This window comes from Chlamydotis macqueenii, chromosome 4, assembly GCF_036417535.1.
Source record: "Chlamydotis macqueenii isolate bChlMac1 chromosome 4, bChlMac1.mat, whole genome shotgun sequence".
NCBI lineage: Eukaryota > Metazoa > Chordata > Aves > Otidiformes > Otididae > Chlamydotis > Chlamydotis macqueenii.
The window spans coordinates 74,554,542-74,568,852 of NC_141559.1; the positions used below are offsets into that span (position 1 = coordinate 74,554,542).

Below are 14,311 nucleotides of genomic sequence, written 5' to 3' on the forward strand. Positions count from 1 at the left end.
GGGCAGGGGGAGAAGACGACCATTATTCATTCATAAACCCCAATACGATTCACAGCTCTTTTTTTCCAATACAAGCAACATATAAATCCTTTTTTTAAAACAAAAAAGAAGAAAACAGCCAAGTAGAGAATAGCTCCTGTGGAGTACTTGAAGACATAAAGGAATTCAGACTCATTTGCATGTATACACAAAACCTACATCACCACACAAAACTTTAGTGACATATCTATTTAGATACCATAGAGCTCCGTTCAGACAATAGATTTATTAATGATGCCCCTCAGCTGCACATGTATTACTCTTTGTAAAGATGATGTGCACATATACCTTATTTTATTAATATCTCAGGAATTATGATGGTAAAACCATCTTCCTGAACTTCTACAAGACTCGAAGTTTGCCTACATTACAGAAACTAAAAAAGTTATTTAAGTTTAAATGTGTTGTTTCTATTCCTCCCGCTGCCTCCCTCAGATAACCACATATTTCCCTTGCTTAGAACCCGCCAAAAGTAAAAACTTAGTATAGCTCTTTATAGCTTTTCTTCTCACTGTATTTGGAATGCGGTGCTGATAGGGAAGGAAGAACATAACTTTTTTTTTTTCCCCTTCAGGTTTTAGGTAAATGTTTTAAAAATGCATTTAAAGTTTTAAAGTAGACTTGTAAATGAAAAAAAAAAAATCCAATTTTAAAACAATGTAACATACTGCAAAATTTAACATCTATTGTTTAAGTTACAAACTCAGCTTCAACAGAAAAAGATATACTATGCTGATGATCATCTAGCAGGATCTTCAAAATTACCTATGGAGATTAACTAACTTGTACTAAAAGTAATGGGATTTAAGCATATACTTAGTTGACATTAGCTAAGTAACCTAGATAAAAATCAGTAGGATTATTTTGACTCAATAAATATATTTTTAAATGCAGTACAAGTACATAAAGGCTATAATTCAGTAATAAGCCCAAAATCTTCCTTCAGAAGCATCAATCCAATACTAAGTAATAAAATGAAATAAATATACGAATTGTGAACCTTTGCCCTGAGTAGCTATGTGGTGGTTTTAAACAGACCTGTCCGGCTATTAATGGCTTTACTTGTGACACAGGCATGACAAATTGTCTCCCCACTTCCAACCCAGTATTACTGGAGATCCTAGCTCTTCTCTGTTGCATTAAAAAAACAACGCTGTATGGCAAGAGGAAAATAACTTATGCTCAATCCTATAAAGTGATTTCAAATTCAACTTTGATGAATTATTGATTGATTAAATATTACTCAGAAGTTTCATTCTTATCTCACATATCTCTACAACTAGTAATTTCTGGATCAATTCAGATAATTTCTGGATTTAATTTCAATCAATTCAAGCCCATGAGCCTTGTGAGAAAATAACATTAGCACATTTATACAAAAACGTTATTTATAATAGCTTAAAATACATGAATGTACCTGGCCAGTAAGTTCTTAATTTTCTTTTAGCTGGCAGTACTCTACAGGGTTTTTTAAAATCCATAGAACTTATCAGAAAATACATACATACATATTTTATACAAACTCACATATACATATTTATAAATAACATCCACTATCCTCTAATAGAGGTACTTTAAAATCCTCTCTTAACAGCGACAGAAAATTTACCAGATAATGGGTTTAAAAACAAAGCAAAATGTATTTAAGATTAACATTTAAATGACAACAATTGAATTAAAAAATAAACATTACCTGGGGGAAAGTTTTCTTGGTATATCTTTGATCATTCTAAGTTATTTCACTGGTTAGTAGTTAGAGCTACTAACAGACCATAATTTACATGACAGCACCAGGTTAAAGTATTAAGACTAAGATTTTCATTCTGTAAAATTTCTATTAAAACGTTATGTTAATTGGTTCACATCAAGGATACCTCTATAAGCCTTAGTGCACAGCAAAGCAATATGACTAACCAGAATCGATATACTAGTCAAATTTCACGTAGTAGAGTAACGAATGCTAACCTAAGGATATAAAAACTCTACAATCCAAAGTCACAGAAATGCAGGATATGCAACTTCTAATGGCAGTTAAATGGAGACTCTCATGAAGTCACTCCTTTGTAATTGCATTTATGAATGACCTCCAAAAATGAAATTAGAAATCAGCATTAATTATAAGAAAACAGATGTATGGGAGGGAAGAAGGAGACAAAAGAAAACAGAGCGCAATGCATTGGAAGAAGAGACAGAACAGAGAAACAGAAAAGGGAAAAATAAAATGGAATAAAGTATATGGAATATCCTCTTTATTAAACACAGGCAAACATACTCAGTCATAGGCTGCAGCAGAAATAGAATTTAAGTGATTATTCGAGTCTGAGTACTACAGAATAATCTATTCACCTTTAAACAGAGGACAAAAAATTCAGTGGCATCAGCATGCTGATACACAACCTAATGTTTTAGTTCTAAGTGAGAAATAAAGCAGGCAGACTAAAAGCAATTCAATATTGGATTTTAAAAGTTCTCTGCACAGAACTACTCACAATCACACAAAACATTTATATCAATAATTTCTCTCAGCAGTCACGCATTCTCTAAATCTATTAAAAAATATCTTGTGCCCACAAGCTCCTGAGACTGCAATGAAGCAAACAAAGCAAGACAAACTTCTGAGAATAAGATCAGAAGTAGATACTTACTACAAACCTACTATTCACTTTTTCTAGAATTCTTTTTTCATTTAGAGCCATTGATTCTCCTTTCCTCTTCTTTATTCTCTTTTTTTCTAGCTTTTTACAAGCATACATTTTTCCTGTTGCCCGTACTTGACAGGCACACACCTTAAAAAAAAAAAAAAAAGAAAAAAAAGGAAGGTATCAGAGATGCTAGGGTTTTTTTAGAATTCTTTTTTAAAGAACATTTTTTTTTTTTCTTTTCTGAAACTCTCAAATGTTCTCATAAAATGAACGTCTGTAAGCATCAGTACAGAGCTTTCACCAATGAAACAACTTTAAAGGGTCACAAAGTTGTTACAGAAGTAGAAAAAGTGATCATACAGGAGCAAACTCATTTTTGTTTGGGTTCAATAGTTCAGTAAAACTATGGATCTTGTGTTGGTGAAGCACCTGACTGTGGTAACAGTATACATCTAGGCAAGCAGGACAGAGGACAAATAATCAAGCGGAAGAAAGATAATAATAATTTAGTAACCCTCCTTCCCCTTCAATATAGGGCTCAGGTTAAAACATGTAGAGGGAAAAAAAAAGCCCAATGAATTACAAACAGAATTAATAAAATCTATAGATTTTCCTATTAGGTTCAAGAATATTCTACATAGCAATTAAGTAGAAACTACACATTCTCATTGCCAAACTAAATTTGTAAACAGAAGCAACTGTTGTCAGTCAGTGGAAGTTTTCTCCAATTTTGTGTGTGACTTAGAATACTGAAACGAACACATTCAAATAAAACAGTTTGGATTGAGGACGGTTTGCCAGGTGAAGTGTCAAATGTAGATTGTTTAGAGTCAAGAGTTAAAAAACTGCTCCTCCTCTGTATTAAACTCCCCCCCGCCCCTGCCCTTAAGGATTGCCTCGCAAGAAGATACTTCTGTACTCACCTCTCCAAATCCACCTTTGCCTAGTACTCGGTAATGCCTGAATGTGTGTTTGGTTACTGGCTGCCTGATTAATAGAAAGAAACAATTACTGCAACGGGAATTACAAGAGTTCATAATCCTCTCCCCACCTCGAGGTCTGTCTTCTTTTTCTGCTTCCTGTTCTATGACATCTTACTGAACAACAGTTGCCTTGACCTCCTGAAGACAATATTACCATAAGCCAATTGCAAATGAAAGGGGTGCTCTGGTTAGAAGCATCGGCTCCCTCATGTGGTCACCAGAGATTCACAATAGCAGGAACAAAAGTTGATCAATTAGGCCCTGTGCTGTTTATGGTTACAGCCTTATCTGTTCTCATCAAAGGTCAATTTATCACCTCCAGTAGTTTCCCTCAGTTGCGGTAGGCTGACATGTAGGCTGTGTTTCAATGAGATCATGCTTACAATGCAGCATTTAAAAGGTAACTCATTTCTGATTTTGCTTTGCTTGTTTGGCTTTTTTAAAAAAGGAAGAGTTGTGGTATGTAACAGCAGTTCAAGAGCTGAATTGTTAAGGTATTGGTGTAGTGGAAGAGGAACAGATAACTGGGGGCAGTAAAGGTGTCAGCCATTCTGTACTGCAACACTCCTAAACATGCATCAGAGCAGGACTATTTCATGGTGCTGAGCTGGGTTGGGTTTTTTGGGGTTTTTTTTTTGTTTGTTTGTTTGTTGGTTGTTTTTTTGTTTTTGTTTTTTTTTTTTAAGAAAACAAAGCATTCATTGTTAATGCAGCTTTGTTCTCAGGACAAGAAATGCAGGTTCATTTGGTAGAGAATTTGATTTAACTGTTTGAGTAACTTCCCTAGTTCTCTTCCTGGCTTTTGCTACTAATTCAGTCAAAGTCACTGAATAATTGGAATTAACCATAAAATTAACGCTCAAGCACCTTAGTGTTTCAGTGGATGATCATGATACCCAGTACTGCTGAATTAGAATTCATTTGTACCAATTTCAGCCTTGCAACAAAAGTTTGGACATTAATTTAGTATTGATTTAAAAGCCCAAGCTAGATTCTGACATATACGAATCTTGCTTTCTTGTAATTACTAGATCTGTGTCTGCACCACCTTGAAAAACTGATGTTACCCAGTCACCCAGTGGGTTATAAAACTAGATTAATCTCCTTATTAACCATTAATTAGACCAAGTTTGAAAATAAAGGATGATAGCATTCCCAAGAAAGATTGGTATCCCACTGCACACTTGACAGTCAAACATATATCCATATGATAATAAATTTGCATTTACCTAACATAAATTTAACACTTAAAGACTCCTGGACAGATACTTCCATTGGAGTACTGGCTCTCTCGCTGTTCCATTAACATCATCCTTTACATCTTGTCTTTCAGATTGTAATTTCTTAGACAGGCAATGTCATTCATTAGGGCTCTACAGCATTTCTAACTTGACAAGCAGAATCGGCCACAAAGCAAAATTATAGCAAACATTATAAATAAACTTACTTTTCCAGCCATTTCCACTGTAAAAACCGGGAAAAATACACACTTTCTTGGTAAGCTTCAAAAGGTCTTCTGCTTAGATATTCATGGACAATTCTAGCAGCAGGAAAATAAAATCAATCTTATACAAAAAGAAACTGGAGAAGGAGGTGCTATCAATCTATTAAAATGTAATTAAACATATCAATGAAGCTTTAGGCAGAAAAAACATTGTCACTGTGCTCCACAATGGTTTTAATCCAGATGTCTGACAAAGTGAGTGCCTGTCACAGACAGCTGTTCCTGTCAAAACACTAGTGAATGCCAAACTGGCATTAATTACAGTAACTAGGAAGTTTGACCTCTGCATTCTCATTAAGTGTCTTTAAGCCCCTCTAAACATCAGTCTCTCAGTAGCTACGCAATGCACATGCGACCCCACAAATAGGGCCTCTGAGACTTACTTACAGGAAAGTACCTACAAGTTTTCATACATTCTTTGGAGACTGGTACGTAAAATTTTATTCTAGGATTTGAAATTGAAATACTAAATGCCATATCCAAAACTGTAGACCAGGTACCTTATCATTCCCCTTCAACTAAACACACCAAGGTGGGGGCAGCGGGAGAGGAAAACAAGTTATTCAACCTGTATTTAGATATTTATTGGACAGATCCTTTATTAGGTGTTCTCACACATCCCTTTCAATTGTATAATTTCAGGCTGTTATAAAGTATGCTTATTTTTGTTGTTAGGGAGATGACCCAAGCAGTGACAAAACATGTTGTAATCCTTCAGACATGATCAAGCATGCCTTGAAGAACCAGTAATATTAGAAACATCAAGGCTTTAGAAAGACATGCAACACTGGTAAATATGTACCATCCCTCCAAGAAAAGCCTTCCCTGCTGCTGTTGTTTGAAGTATCACCTCATGTCTTCAGAACAAAACCAAGTTGTGTTTGTTTCTGTTAACTATCACAATCAATCCTCTAATCAGTCATCTTTACAGAATATAACTGTTGGCCTCAGTTCAACCCATTTTCAAGAACCATAAATTGTGTTCAGAAACTTCTCAAGCTCCAGTTTATACCTTCATATTTTTCCATGTACCTTCATCACGGAAGAAAAAAATCACTCAAAGTGTAAGAATATAATAAAAAGAAATACTGTTCTAACTTAAAGAATACTTGATAGCAGATAATAGTGTGATTTTATGCAAAAAAAACAGCATTAAAGAAAAAGCTCCACAAGTGCCAAACATCTAAATCACATCCGAGGGAAACCTAAACTTTTAATAAATCTGTTCCAAATTTTTTACCTACAATAATTTCAGAATACCCCTGGGTGTAATAACTTCACCTCCCATTTCTCTCAGAAACAAACATATTTCTCTTGTGATACTCAAACTTTGCACTATGCATTTTCAACTTACCTAGTACAGTCCATAAAAAGATCCTTAGAAGGGTTCTTTTCCAGTCTTGCTTTACATTCAGTTACTGTTTCCTGAGGTATTTCTGGCAAGTGTGCTGCAGACTTTACATAATTTTTTAAAAAGGCAACAATGAGTGTAATTTTGTAAATCAATAGAATGAGTAAAAGTTCTGTATTCAAAGTGAAGTGAAATCTGCTAATACAGGAAAAGGAAAATGGTTTGGCTAAAGAGAAAACCAAGAAAGTCAGAGTCAGGCAAAATTTTTATTTGTTCCCTGTTACAGAAAAATGCATTGAAAGCTATTGCAGTTATTTACTGTTTCAGTATCCAGGGAAACAAACTTGGCAGCAAGTCAATGTTTTTTTTCTTTCCATAAGTATACCACCACAAAAGCAAGTTATCTATTTGGTTTGGCAGAATGGATAGAAGGCGGAAGAAACACACACAGAATCTGGGCAACTTTCAAAGCAGACCAAATTTTTTTTTTTTTTTTTCCTTTCCAAAAACTGCATGTGACATGTTAGTCCCAAAGAAATTATCAGAAGAGATGCAGCAAACTTTGATTCTATCTGCTTTTAAGGCATCTGGAAGACCTTCATTTGGAGTAAAGTATTCTCAAGATGACCAAAGTAAGAGAAGCAGAAGGAGCATCTATTCAGAGAAAGCAAACACCTAGTTACATATCCACAGAAAAGGATATTGGATACCAAAGAATAGATGCTTAAAAGTCAGTCAGTAAGAGCTAATATATGCAAAAGGTCAGCTATTAATGATCTCCGTGCAAAATACAAAAAACAGAATGCTCTAGAACAGAACAAAACAAAACAGCATTTCACTTTGTGAAAACCTGGAGCAATTTGAAAATTTACAGCAAAACAAGCAAGGCCACACAGGAGTGTGTAAGAAGTCTGAAAACTTCAATAATTCCTCATTCTCATGTCTTCAGACTACAAAACTCTGAGTTAATTTGTTAATAAGTTTTCTTTAAATGCTAAATGCATTTGTTTTTTTAAAAAATAAATCTTTACTTGAGACCAGTATTTTAATTAAAAAACACAGGAGAATAAATTGTAATGGTAGTTGTCTTAAAAGCAGAGATCAGTCAAGGTTTATGCTCAAGCTGGTAAGAGTTTCACAATTTTAGAAGGAAGTATACCTTTCAGAAAGACTTACAAAAATAAGACTAATGACATTTGAAAGTCAATTTACTAAAAACAATGCTACTACTTAGATCTGTATTTATCTGACATTTACAAAACACTTGAGACAATATTTTGCAATATAATATATTTACCCCATTAGTGAAGTAAGTCTCTAAAACTTTCAGGCCACAGTCTATACGCTTTTCATCTGAAGATACCTCATATTCGGCCTAGAAGAATGGAATTGAAAATTAGTGCCAAATAGCTCTGAACAAAATTTTCAGTCTTTTACATGATGCTAGGTAAATTTTATCATGAATAACACGATGTCCTAATATAAAAGGAATTGAAGGCTCTTATTTTTAGGCTACACAGTGAAACACGTATGAAGAACAGTCTTAAGGAAAAAAGCACATGGAATTTAACTTTTGGAAAACATACAAAAACTAACAATTAGTCTAAATGCAATTACAGAAGCTGCATCCTACAGGTTAAATTAGATCAATTACAATTAAATAGTATTTATGTAGTATTGCATGACAGAATGATCCAGATGGAAAAATAAATAAGAATACAATCATTAGCTTTTTCTTCATGCATTTTCGGTTAAAAGCAGGATAAAACCACTACTTTCTACAAGGTCATGTTAACTGGAAACAATTGAGATCTAAACCAAACCCTACTTCATTCTTTGAGAAAATAAAACTGAATAGATAAAAAATTTTGAGGTTTTTGACTTAGTAATATATGGTACTGTGATGTAGAAAAGGACTATTGGGCAATATAGTGCATTTTGCAGCAAACAACTGGTAGCTTAACAGAGCTCCAGAGGTAGCTACCTCCAGGGGAAAAAAAACAAACAAACAAACAAAAAAAAAAAAAACAAAAAAACCCCACCCAAAACAGACAAAAACCAAACACCCAAGCCATCAATAGATACTGGTATTCAAAAAGCCAAGGACTACTTACTATTAATAATTTTAAGGAATAATCTAGAAGCAGATATCAGAAGTTACAACATCTAAAGATAACACAGAATCTGGTGAAACATAAATTAGAAAAGAGCAATCTCAACCAGTAACCTGCACTTGCTTCGTAAGCTGGGCCAACTCAACTTATTTCGTATCTCAGAATGTAAATGCAGGCACCTAGGCACAAAGAATATATGGCAGACCTCCAGAATGGAGGACTGCATCATGCAAAACAACAGTTGGGCATATTGGGTCAACAATCATTAAGAACCTCATAGAAAGTCCCAAGTGATTGAACTAATCAGAAGAGAAGTTACATGCCTTTATAAAGAAAACTAGAAGACTGAAAAATGACCGTTCAAGAACCACACACGCACACAATACTGAAAATAACAGAATCCCTGAACTCCAGTTCTGCAATCAGTTGCAACAAACCCACACTTAGTCACTGCTAAGTCATCAACATCTTTTTCTGCTGAAACATTATGGTATCAACCACTTCAGGACAGTACTCCAATCCATAAACAACTGCAAGCCGTAGTTTTTGCTACTTTAATTCCACAATAACCAGTCTAATTGTAAGGAATTCTTCTGCAACTACCAAACAACCTGAGCGGGTCAGAAAAATTAATCGACCACAGCAGTGCATTTACCACCTTTAACATTTTCAATTATGCCAAAGTAGCCACTAATTTGATACAAACAGGCATACTGTTTTACGCAGATACTGTAATTTTAAAGGAAGTTTAAGAGACAGCCTTGTCAACTAATTTCTGTTACTCACAGAGCTTAAGAGGGAAGTTTGAGCTGTCACCCATTCTTTTTCATACTTGAATAACCTTGTCTCCAGCTAGTGAAATGAGTCACTAGATGACTGGATAACTGTTAATTCCTCACTTCAATTTCTGTCACTTTTATTCAATTATTTCACAACACTCCTTTCTGTAAAGCCGAGCTAACTCTAGACTTGAAGGTCACACTTTCTCAAGAGTTAAAGCTTACCAGTCTTAGTATTCAGTAGAGATAGACAACATAACATTGTACTACCTTGGAGTTTGCCATTTTGGCCTCCTGAAATAATCATGCTGCTGAAATCACATTGCTCCATATAAGAGAGTTAGAAAATTATTTTAATTAAGCTGCAAGGCTCTTAAGACTATGGCATTTTATGCCAGAAAGTTTATTTTCAGAAAGATTAAGTCTAAAATTAATTTAAAATAATTAAAAAATATATTGGCAAAACCCAAGGTAAAAGTTCCACAATCTTAGCCTTTCCCTCACAAGCAAAACCAACAAAACACCCCCCAAAAAAAAAAAAAAAAAAAGCCTGAACAAGCTTGCTGAAGCCCGTCCAGAAAAGGGCATCAGGCTAACTCAGGAACCATCTCTAAGAGATAGTAGGTATTTTATCTCACTTCTGTCATCAGGACAACTCGCTAACTTTCAGATCATGAGAGTCACCGGTTGTCTCGGCTCTGAAGAGACTTCTGTTTCAGGGATTCCCAAACATAGTTCTTCACCATCATTTTTCAAATGGAAGTTAATTTTTTTTTTTAAAGTCAATTGTGAAATCATCCCTTACAACAGAATACCTCAACTATGACAGTCTATTAATTCATAGAAGTGTTGCAATCCACATAAACGTTATAGGTTGCATATTTCAAAACAATTCAACATTTTCAGTTGGTGTAAAACATAGTTACTTCTTAGAGACAACATCACCTGAAAAAATTACATCGGTAGAGCAAAGACATGCCTTACAGTCATGCCTAAGATTTTTTTTCTCCTTTGTGCTGCCTAGGATTCTGCTACTCCTTATCTAAACTTTTAAGGATTAAAAATATGTACAGAAGTTGTAACCATTAAGAGACTTCCACAATTGTCAGTGGTCTCCCAGTTGTGTGATGCTTATTAAAGGCTCTGGTTTACATTTACTTCAGGGTATTTAACTCCACTGTTCTTCATTTTCATTCAAACCATTTTATGTCTCCAACTGTCAAACTGATCTCTGGAATTTGATGCTAGAACAGCTCCTAAGAGTCATAAAAGTATGGTGAAATGCACTTGGGGACTAAATCTAATTGCACAAAGATTCACTGACAAATATAAGGCAATTCTATTTATTTGAGACTGAAGTTCCTTTTTAGCTGATCAAGTGCTTCTGTTTATACTCTCGTAGGAGGAAGAAAGGTCCGGTGCAGTGGGGAGCACAGTAATAATCCCATGCCCTTCCTTACACTCTGCACCTTTGAGAGCTGCCTTGCATTCTGAGACCGTGTTTTGAGACGCAGGTAACAGCAGCACTACCCTACTTCTTCTTTGGTCATTTGTGCCCTGAATATAAGAAGAAAAGTGGTTGGGATGAAGAAAACTGTTCTTTTGGCAGCAATCGCAGTTTAAGCCTGTATCTTACTGCACTTGGATTAACTGTGAAGGACAACGAATGAAAAGCTCTGAGCTATTATTCTCTCCTCTTAAGGACTCCTCTTGTGTGCCTGCCTACTCTTCTCATTACTTTCCTCCTCCTTATGAGGGCATTGTCTCAGGATTTTTTTACAAAACATGGCTGTGGGCACACTTTCTTCCTCCCTTCATTCTTTAGTGTTAGATACCAAATGCAAATGTATCAAGATAAAACACTTCCTTTCCCCTTAGTCTAAAATCTGGTTTCCCTCCTTCCATAGACGGTTCCCTAAATTTCAATCTCCATTGTATTTTTTTTTAATTAGCACATTCTGTCTATCCTAGGGCTTCCATGCAAGTTGCAACATTTTCAAGTCTGACTATCATAAGTAACATTCATTGTATGCACATCCTTTTAGGGTAAAGAAGACAAGCAGCACATCTTTCTAAAATTATTTCTCTCATTCCCATCATGCTGATTTTTGTAGCTCTGACCATACCAAGATGGTAGAGATTATATAGTAAATATTAAACATCTTCCTTGAAGTAACAGCGCCAGATATTTTTTACATTCATCAGAAGTTACAGTTTTACAGTTGGAAAAGAGTAAATTGCACTATATTTTCATGTATGCAGCATTAGTGAAGAGACACATTTGGAGAAAAGTAATATTTTATAAAATTGTGTGTTAACCTTGGCAGGCAGCTAAGCCCCATACAGCCGCTCGCTCAGTCCCCCTCAATGATCACAGAATCATAGAATAGTTTGGGTTGGAAGGGACTTTAAAGATCACCTGGTTACAATCCCCTTGCCCTGGGCAGGGACACCTTCCACTAGACCAGGAGGCTCAAAGCTCAATCAACCTGGCCTTGAGCGCTTCCAGGGATGGGGCATCCACAACTTCTCTGGGCAACCTGCTCCAGTGTCTCACCATCCTCACAGTAAATAATTTCTTCCTTACATCCAGTCTAAATCTACCCTCTTTTAGTTCAAAACCATTAACCCTTACCCTATCGCTACAGGCCCTGCTAAAGATTTTCTCCCCATCTTTCCTGTAGGCCCCCTTTAGGTACTGGAAAGCCACAATAGGTCTCCCCAGAGCCTTCCCTTCTCCAGGCTGAACAGCCCCCAACTGTCTCAGCCTGTCCTCATAGGAAAGGTGCTCCAGCCCTCTTATCTTCATGGCCTCCTCTGGACTCTCTCCAACAGGTCCATGCCCTTCTTATGTTGGGGGCTCCAGAGCTGGACACAGTACTGCAGGTGGGGACTCACCAGAGCAGAGTAGAAGGGCAGAATCACCTCCCTCGACCTGCTGGCCACACTCCTCTTGATGCAGCCCAGGATGCAGTTGGCTTTCCAGGCTGCAAGCATGCATTGCCGACTCATGTTGAGCTTCTCATCCACCAATACACCCAAGTCCTTCTCCTCAGGGCTGCTCTCAATCCATTCTCTGCCCAGCCTGTGTTTGTGCCTGGGATTGCCCTGACCCATGTGCAGGACCTAGCACTTGGCCTTGCTGAACTTCATGAGGTTTGCATGGGCCCACCTCTCCAGCCTGTCAAGGTCCCTCTGGATGGCATCCCTTCCCTCCAGCACATCAACTGCACCACACAGTGTGGTGTCATTGGCAAACTTGCTTAGGGTGCACTCTATCAGTGACATGGGCAGTGGAATAAAGATGTTAAACAGGGGCGGTCCCAATACCAACCCCTGAGGAACACCACTCATCACTGGCCTCCATTTGGACATTGAGCCGTTGAACACCACTCTCTGAGTGCGACCATCCAGCCAATTCCTTATCCACTGAGTGGTCCATCTGTCAAATCCATGTCTCTCCAGTTTAGAGACAAGGATGTCATTTAGGACAGTGTTGAATGCTTTGCACAAGTCCAAGCAAATGACGTCAGTTACTCATTCCTTATCCACAATGTCCGCAATCCTCTCATAAGGGGCCACCAAATTGGTCAGGCACGATTTGCCCTTAGAGAAGCCATGTTGGCGGTCACCAATCACTTCCTTATTTTCCATGTGCCTTAGCATAGTTTCCAGGACGATCTGCTCCATGATCTTGCCATGCTGCCTGACCTGTAGTTCCCTGGGTCTTCCCTTTTTCCCTTTTTATAAATGGGGGTTATGTTTCCCCTTTTCCAGTCAGTGGGAACTTCACTGGACTGCCATGACTTCTCAAATAATCAGAAGGGCAGAAGTGAGAAAACTTGTGAGCTGAGGTAGAGACAGTTTAATGGATAAAGGAAAGCTGCATGCACAAGCAAAAGAAAATAAGAAATTAATTCACTTCTTCCCATCGGCAGGTAGGTTTAGCCATTTCCAGGAAAGCAGGGCTTTATCATCATGTGTAACGGTTACTTGACAAGACAAACACTACAACTTTAACTTCTCCCCTTCCTCCTTCTTTCCCCCAGCTTTTATTGCTAAGCATGGTGTTGAATGGTATGGGATATCCCTTTGGTCAGTTGGGATCAGCTGTCCTGGCTTTATCCCCTCCCAGGTTCTTGTGCATCTCCAGCCTCTTGTTGGTGAGGCAGCGTGAGAAACACAGAAGGCCTTGACGCTGTGTAATCACTATTCAACAATATCTAAAACATCCTTGTTATCAACACTGTTTTGGTCAAAAGTCCAAAACATAGCACAGCACACTCTGCAATGAAGAAAGTTAACACTATCCCAGCCAAAACCTGCACAAAAATCAAACTTTTTACAAACAAAAAAGCATAAGCTATTGCCTACTGATATCCATCTTCAGTTTCTCACTGCTTACCACTGCATCCAGAAATTCAATGCATCTTTTCAAATCTGGTCTGGAATCACAGAACTGTCTGAAGAGAAGTCTTCCTATTGGCTGTTTGTCACAAAGCTGGTTATAGTCTCTTTCTGAGAAAGAAATAATAAGTATATATCTTTATCTTTGTCATAGCATGGTCCTTACTCCCATTTGAGAACAGGTCAGAAAAACATCACTAAAACGTGAAGATCTTTCATTGGCATATCTAGCAAAGACAAAAAATGTGCAATGATCCCTCAAAATAGTAAAACAGTCACTTTCAGCCACATTTGTCTCTTATAGACTATCACATTTATTAATAACAAATTGAATGATATGATTAAGTTCCATTTAGGTTAGGGGGTGGAAAGCAACAATACTGTGAAATAACGATCCCAAAGCAAACAAGATTATTTGGAAAGAAGGAATACAAAATCACAACAGAAAAGGTTAAAAAATTATTACAAGACATTGAAAAAAAAGTGAAATAG

The 14,311-nt window shown here is 36.9% G+C and overlaps 1 protein-coding gene across 2 annotated transcripts in view; it reads right to left on the reverse strand.

Moving 5' to 3' along the window:
• Window positions 1–14,311, reverse strand: part of GRK4 (G protein-coupled receptor kinase 4) — a 44,673-nt gene that overhangs the window by 19,267 nt on the left and 11,095 nt on the right. For both annotated transcript variants that reach the window (XR_015258408.1, XM_086746497.1), the window contains exons 3-8: window positions 13,818–13,930; window positions 7,817–7,894; window positions 6,523–6,623; window positions 5,112–5,204; window positions 3,605–3,668; window positions 2,685–2,825 (exon numbers count right to left, since the gene is read on the reverse strand). Coding sequence is in view for 1 of the 2 variants with exons in the window: in XM_086746497.1 (XP_086602623.1) it covers window positions 2,685–2,825; window positions 3,605–3,668; window positions 5,112–5,204; window positions 6,523–6,623; window positions 7,817–7,894; window positions 13,818–13,930 (590 nt within the window). In the remaining variant the exon portion in view is untranslated. The remainder of the gene's footprint in view (window positions 1–2,684; window positions 2,826–3,604; window positions 3,669–5,111; window positions 5,205–6,522; window positions 6,624–7,816; window positions 7,895–13,817; window positions 13,931–14,311) is intronic.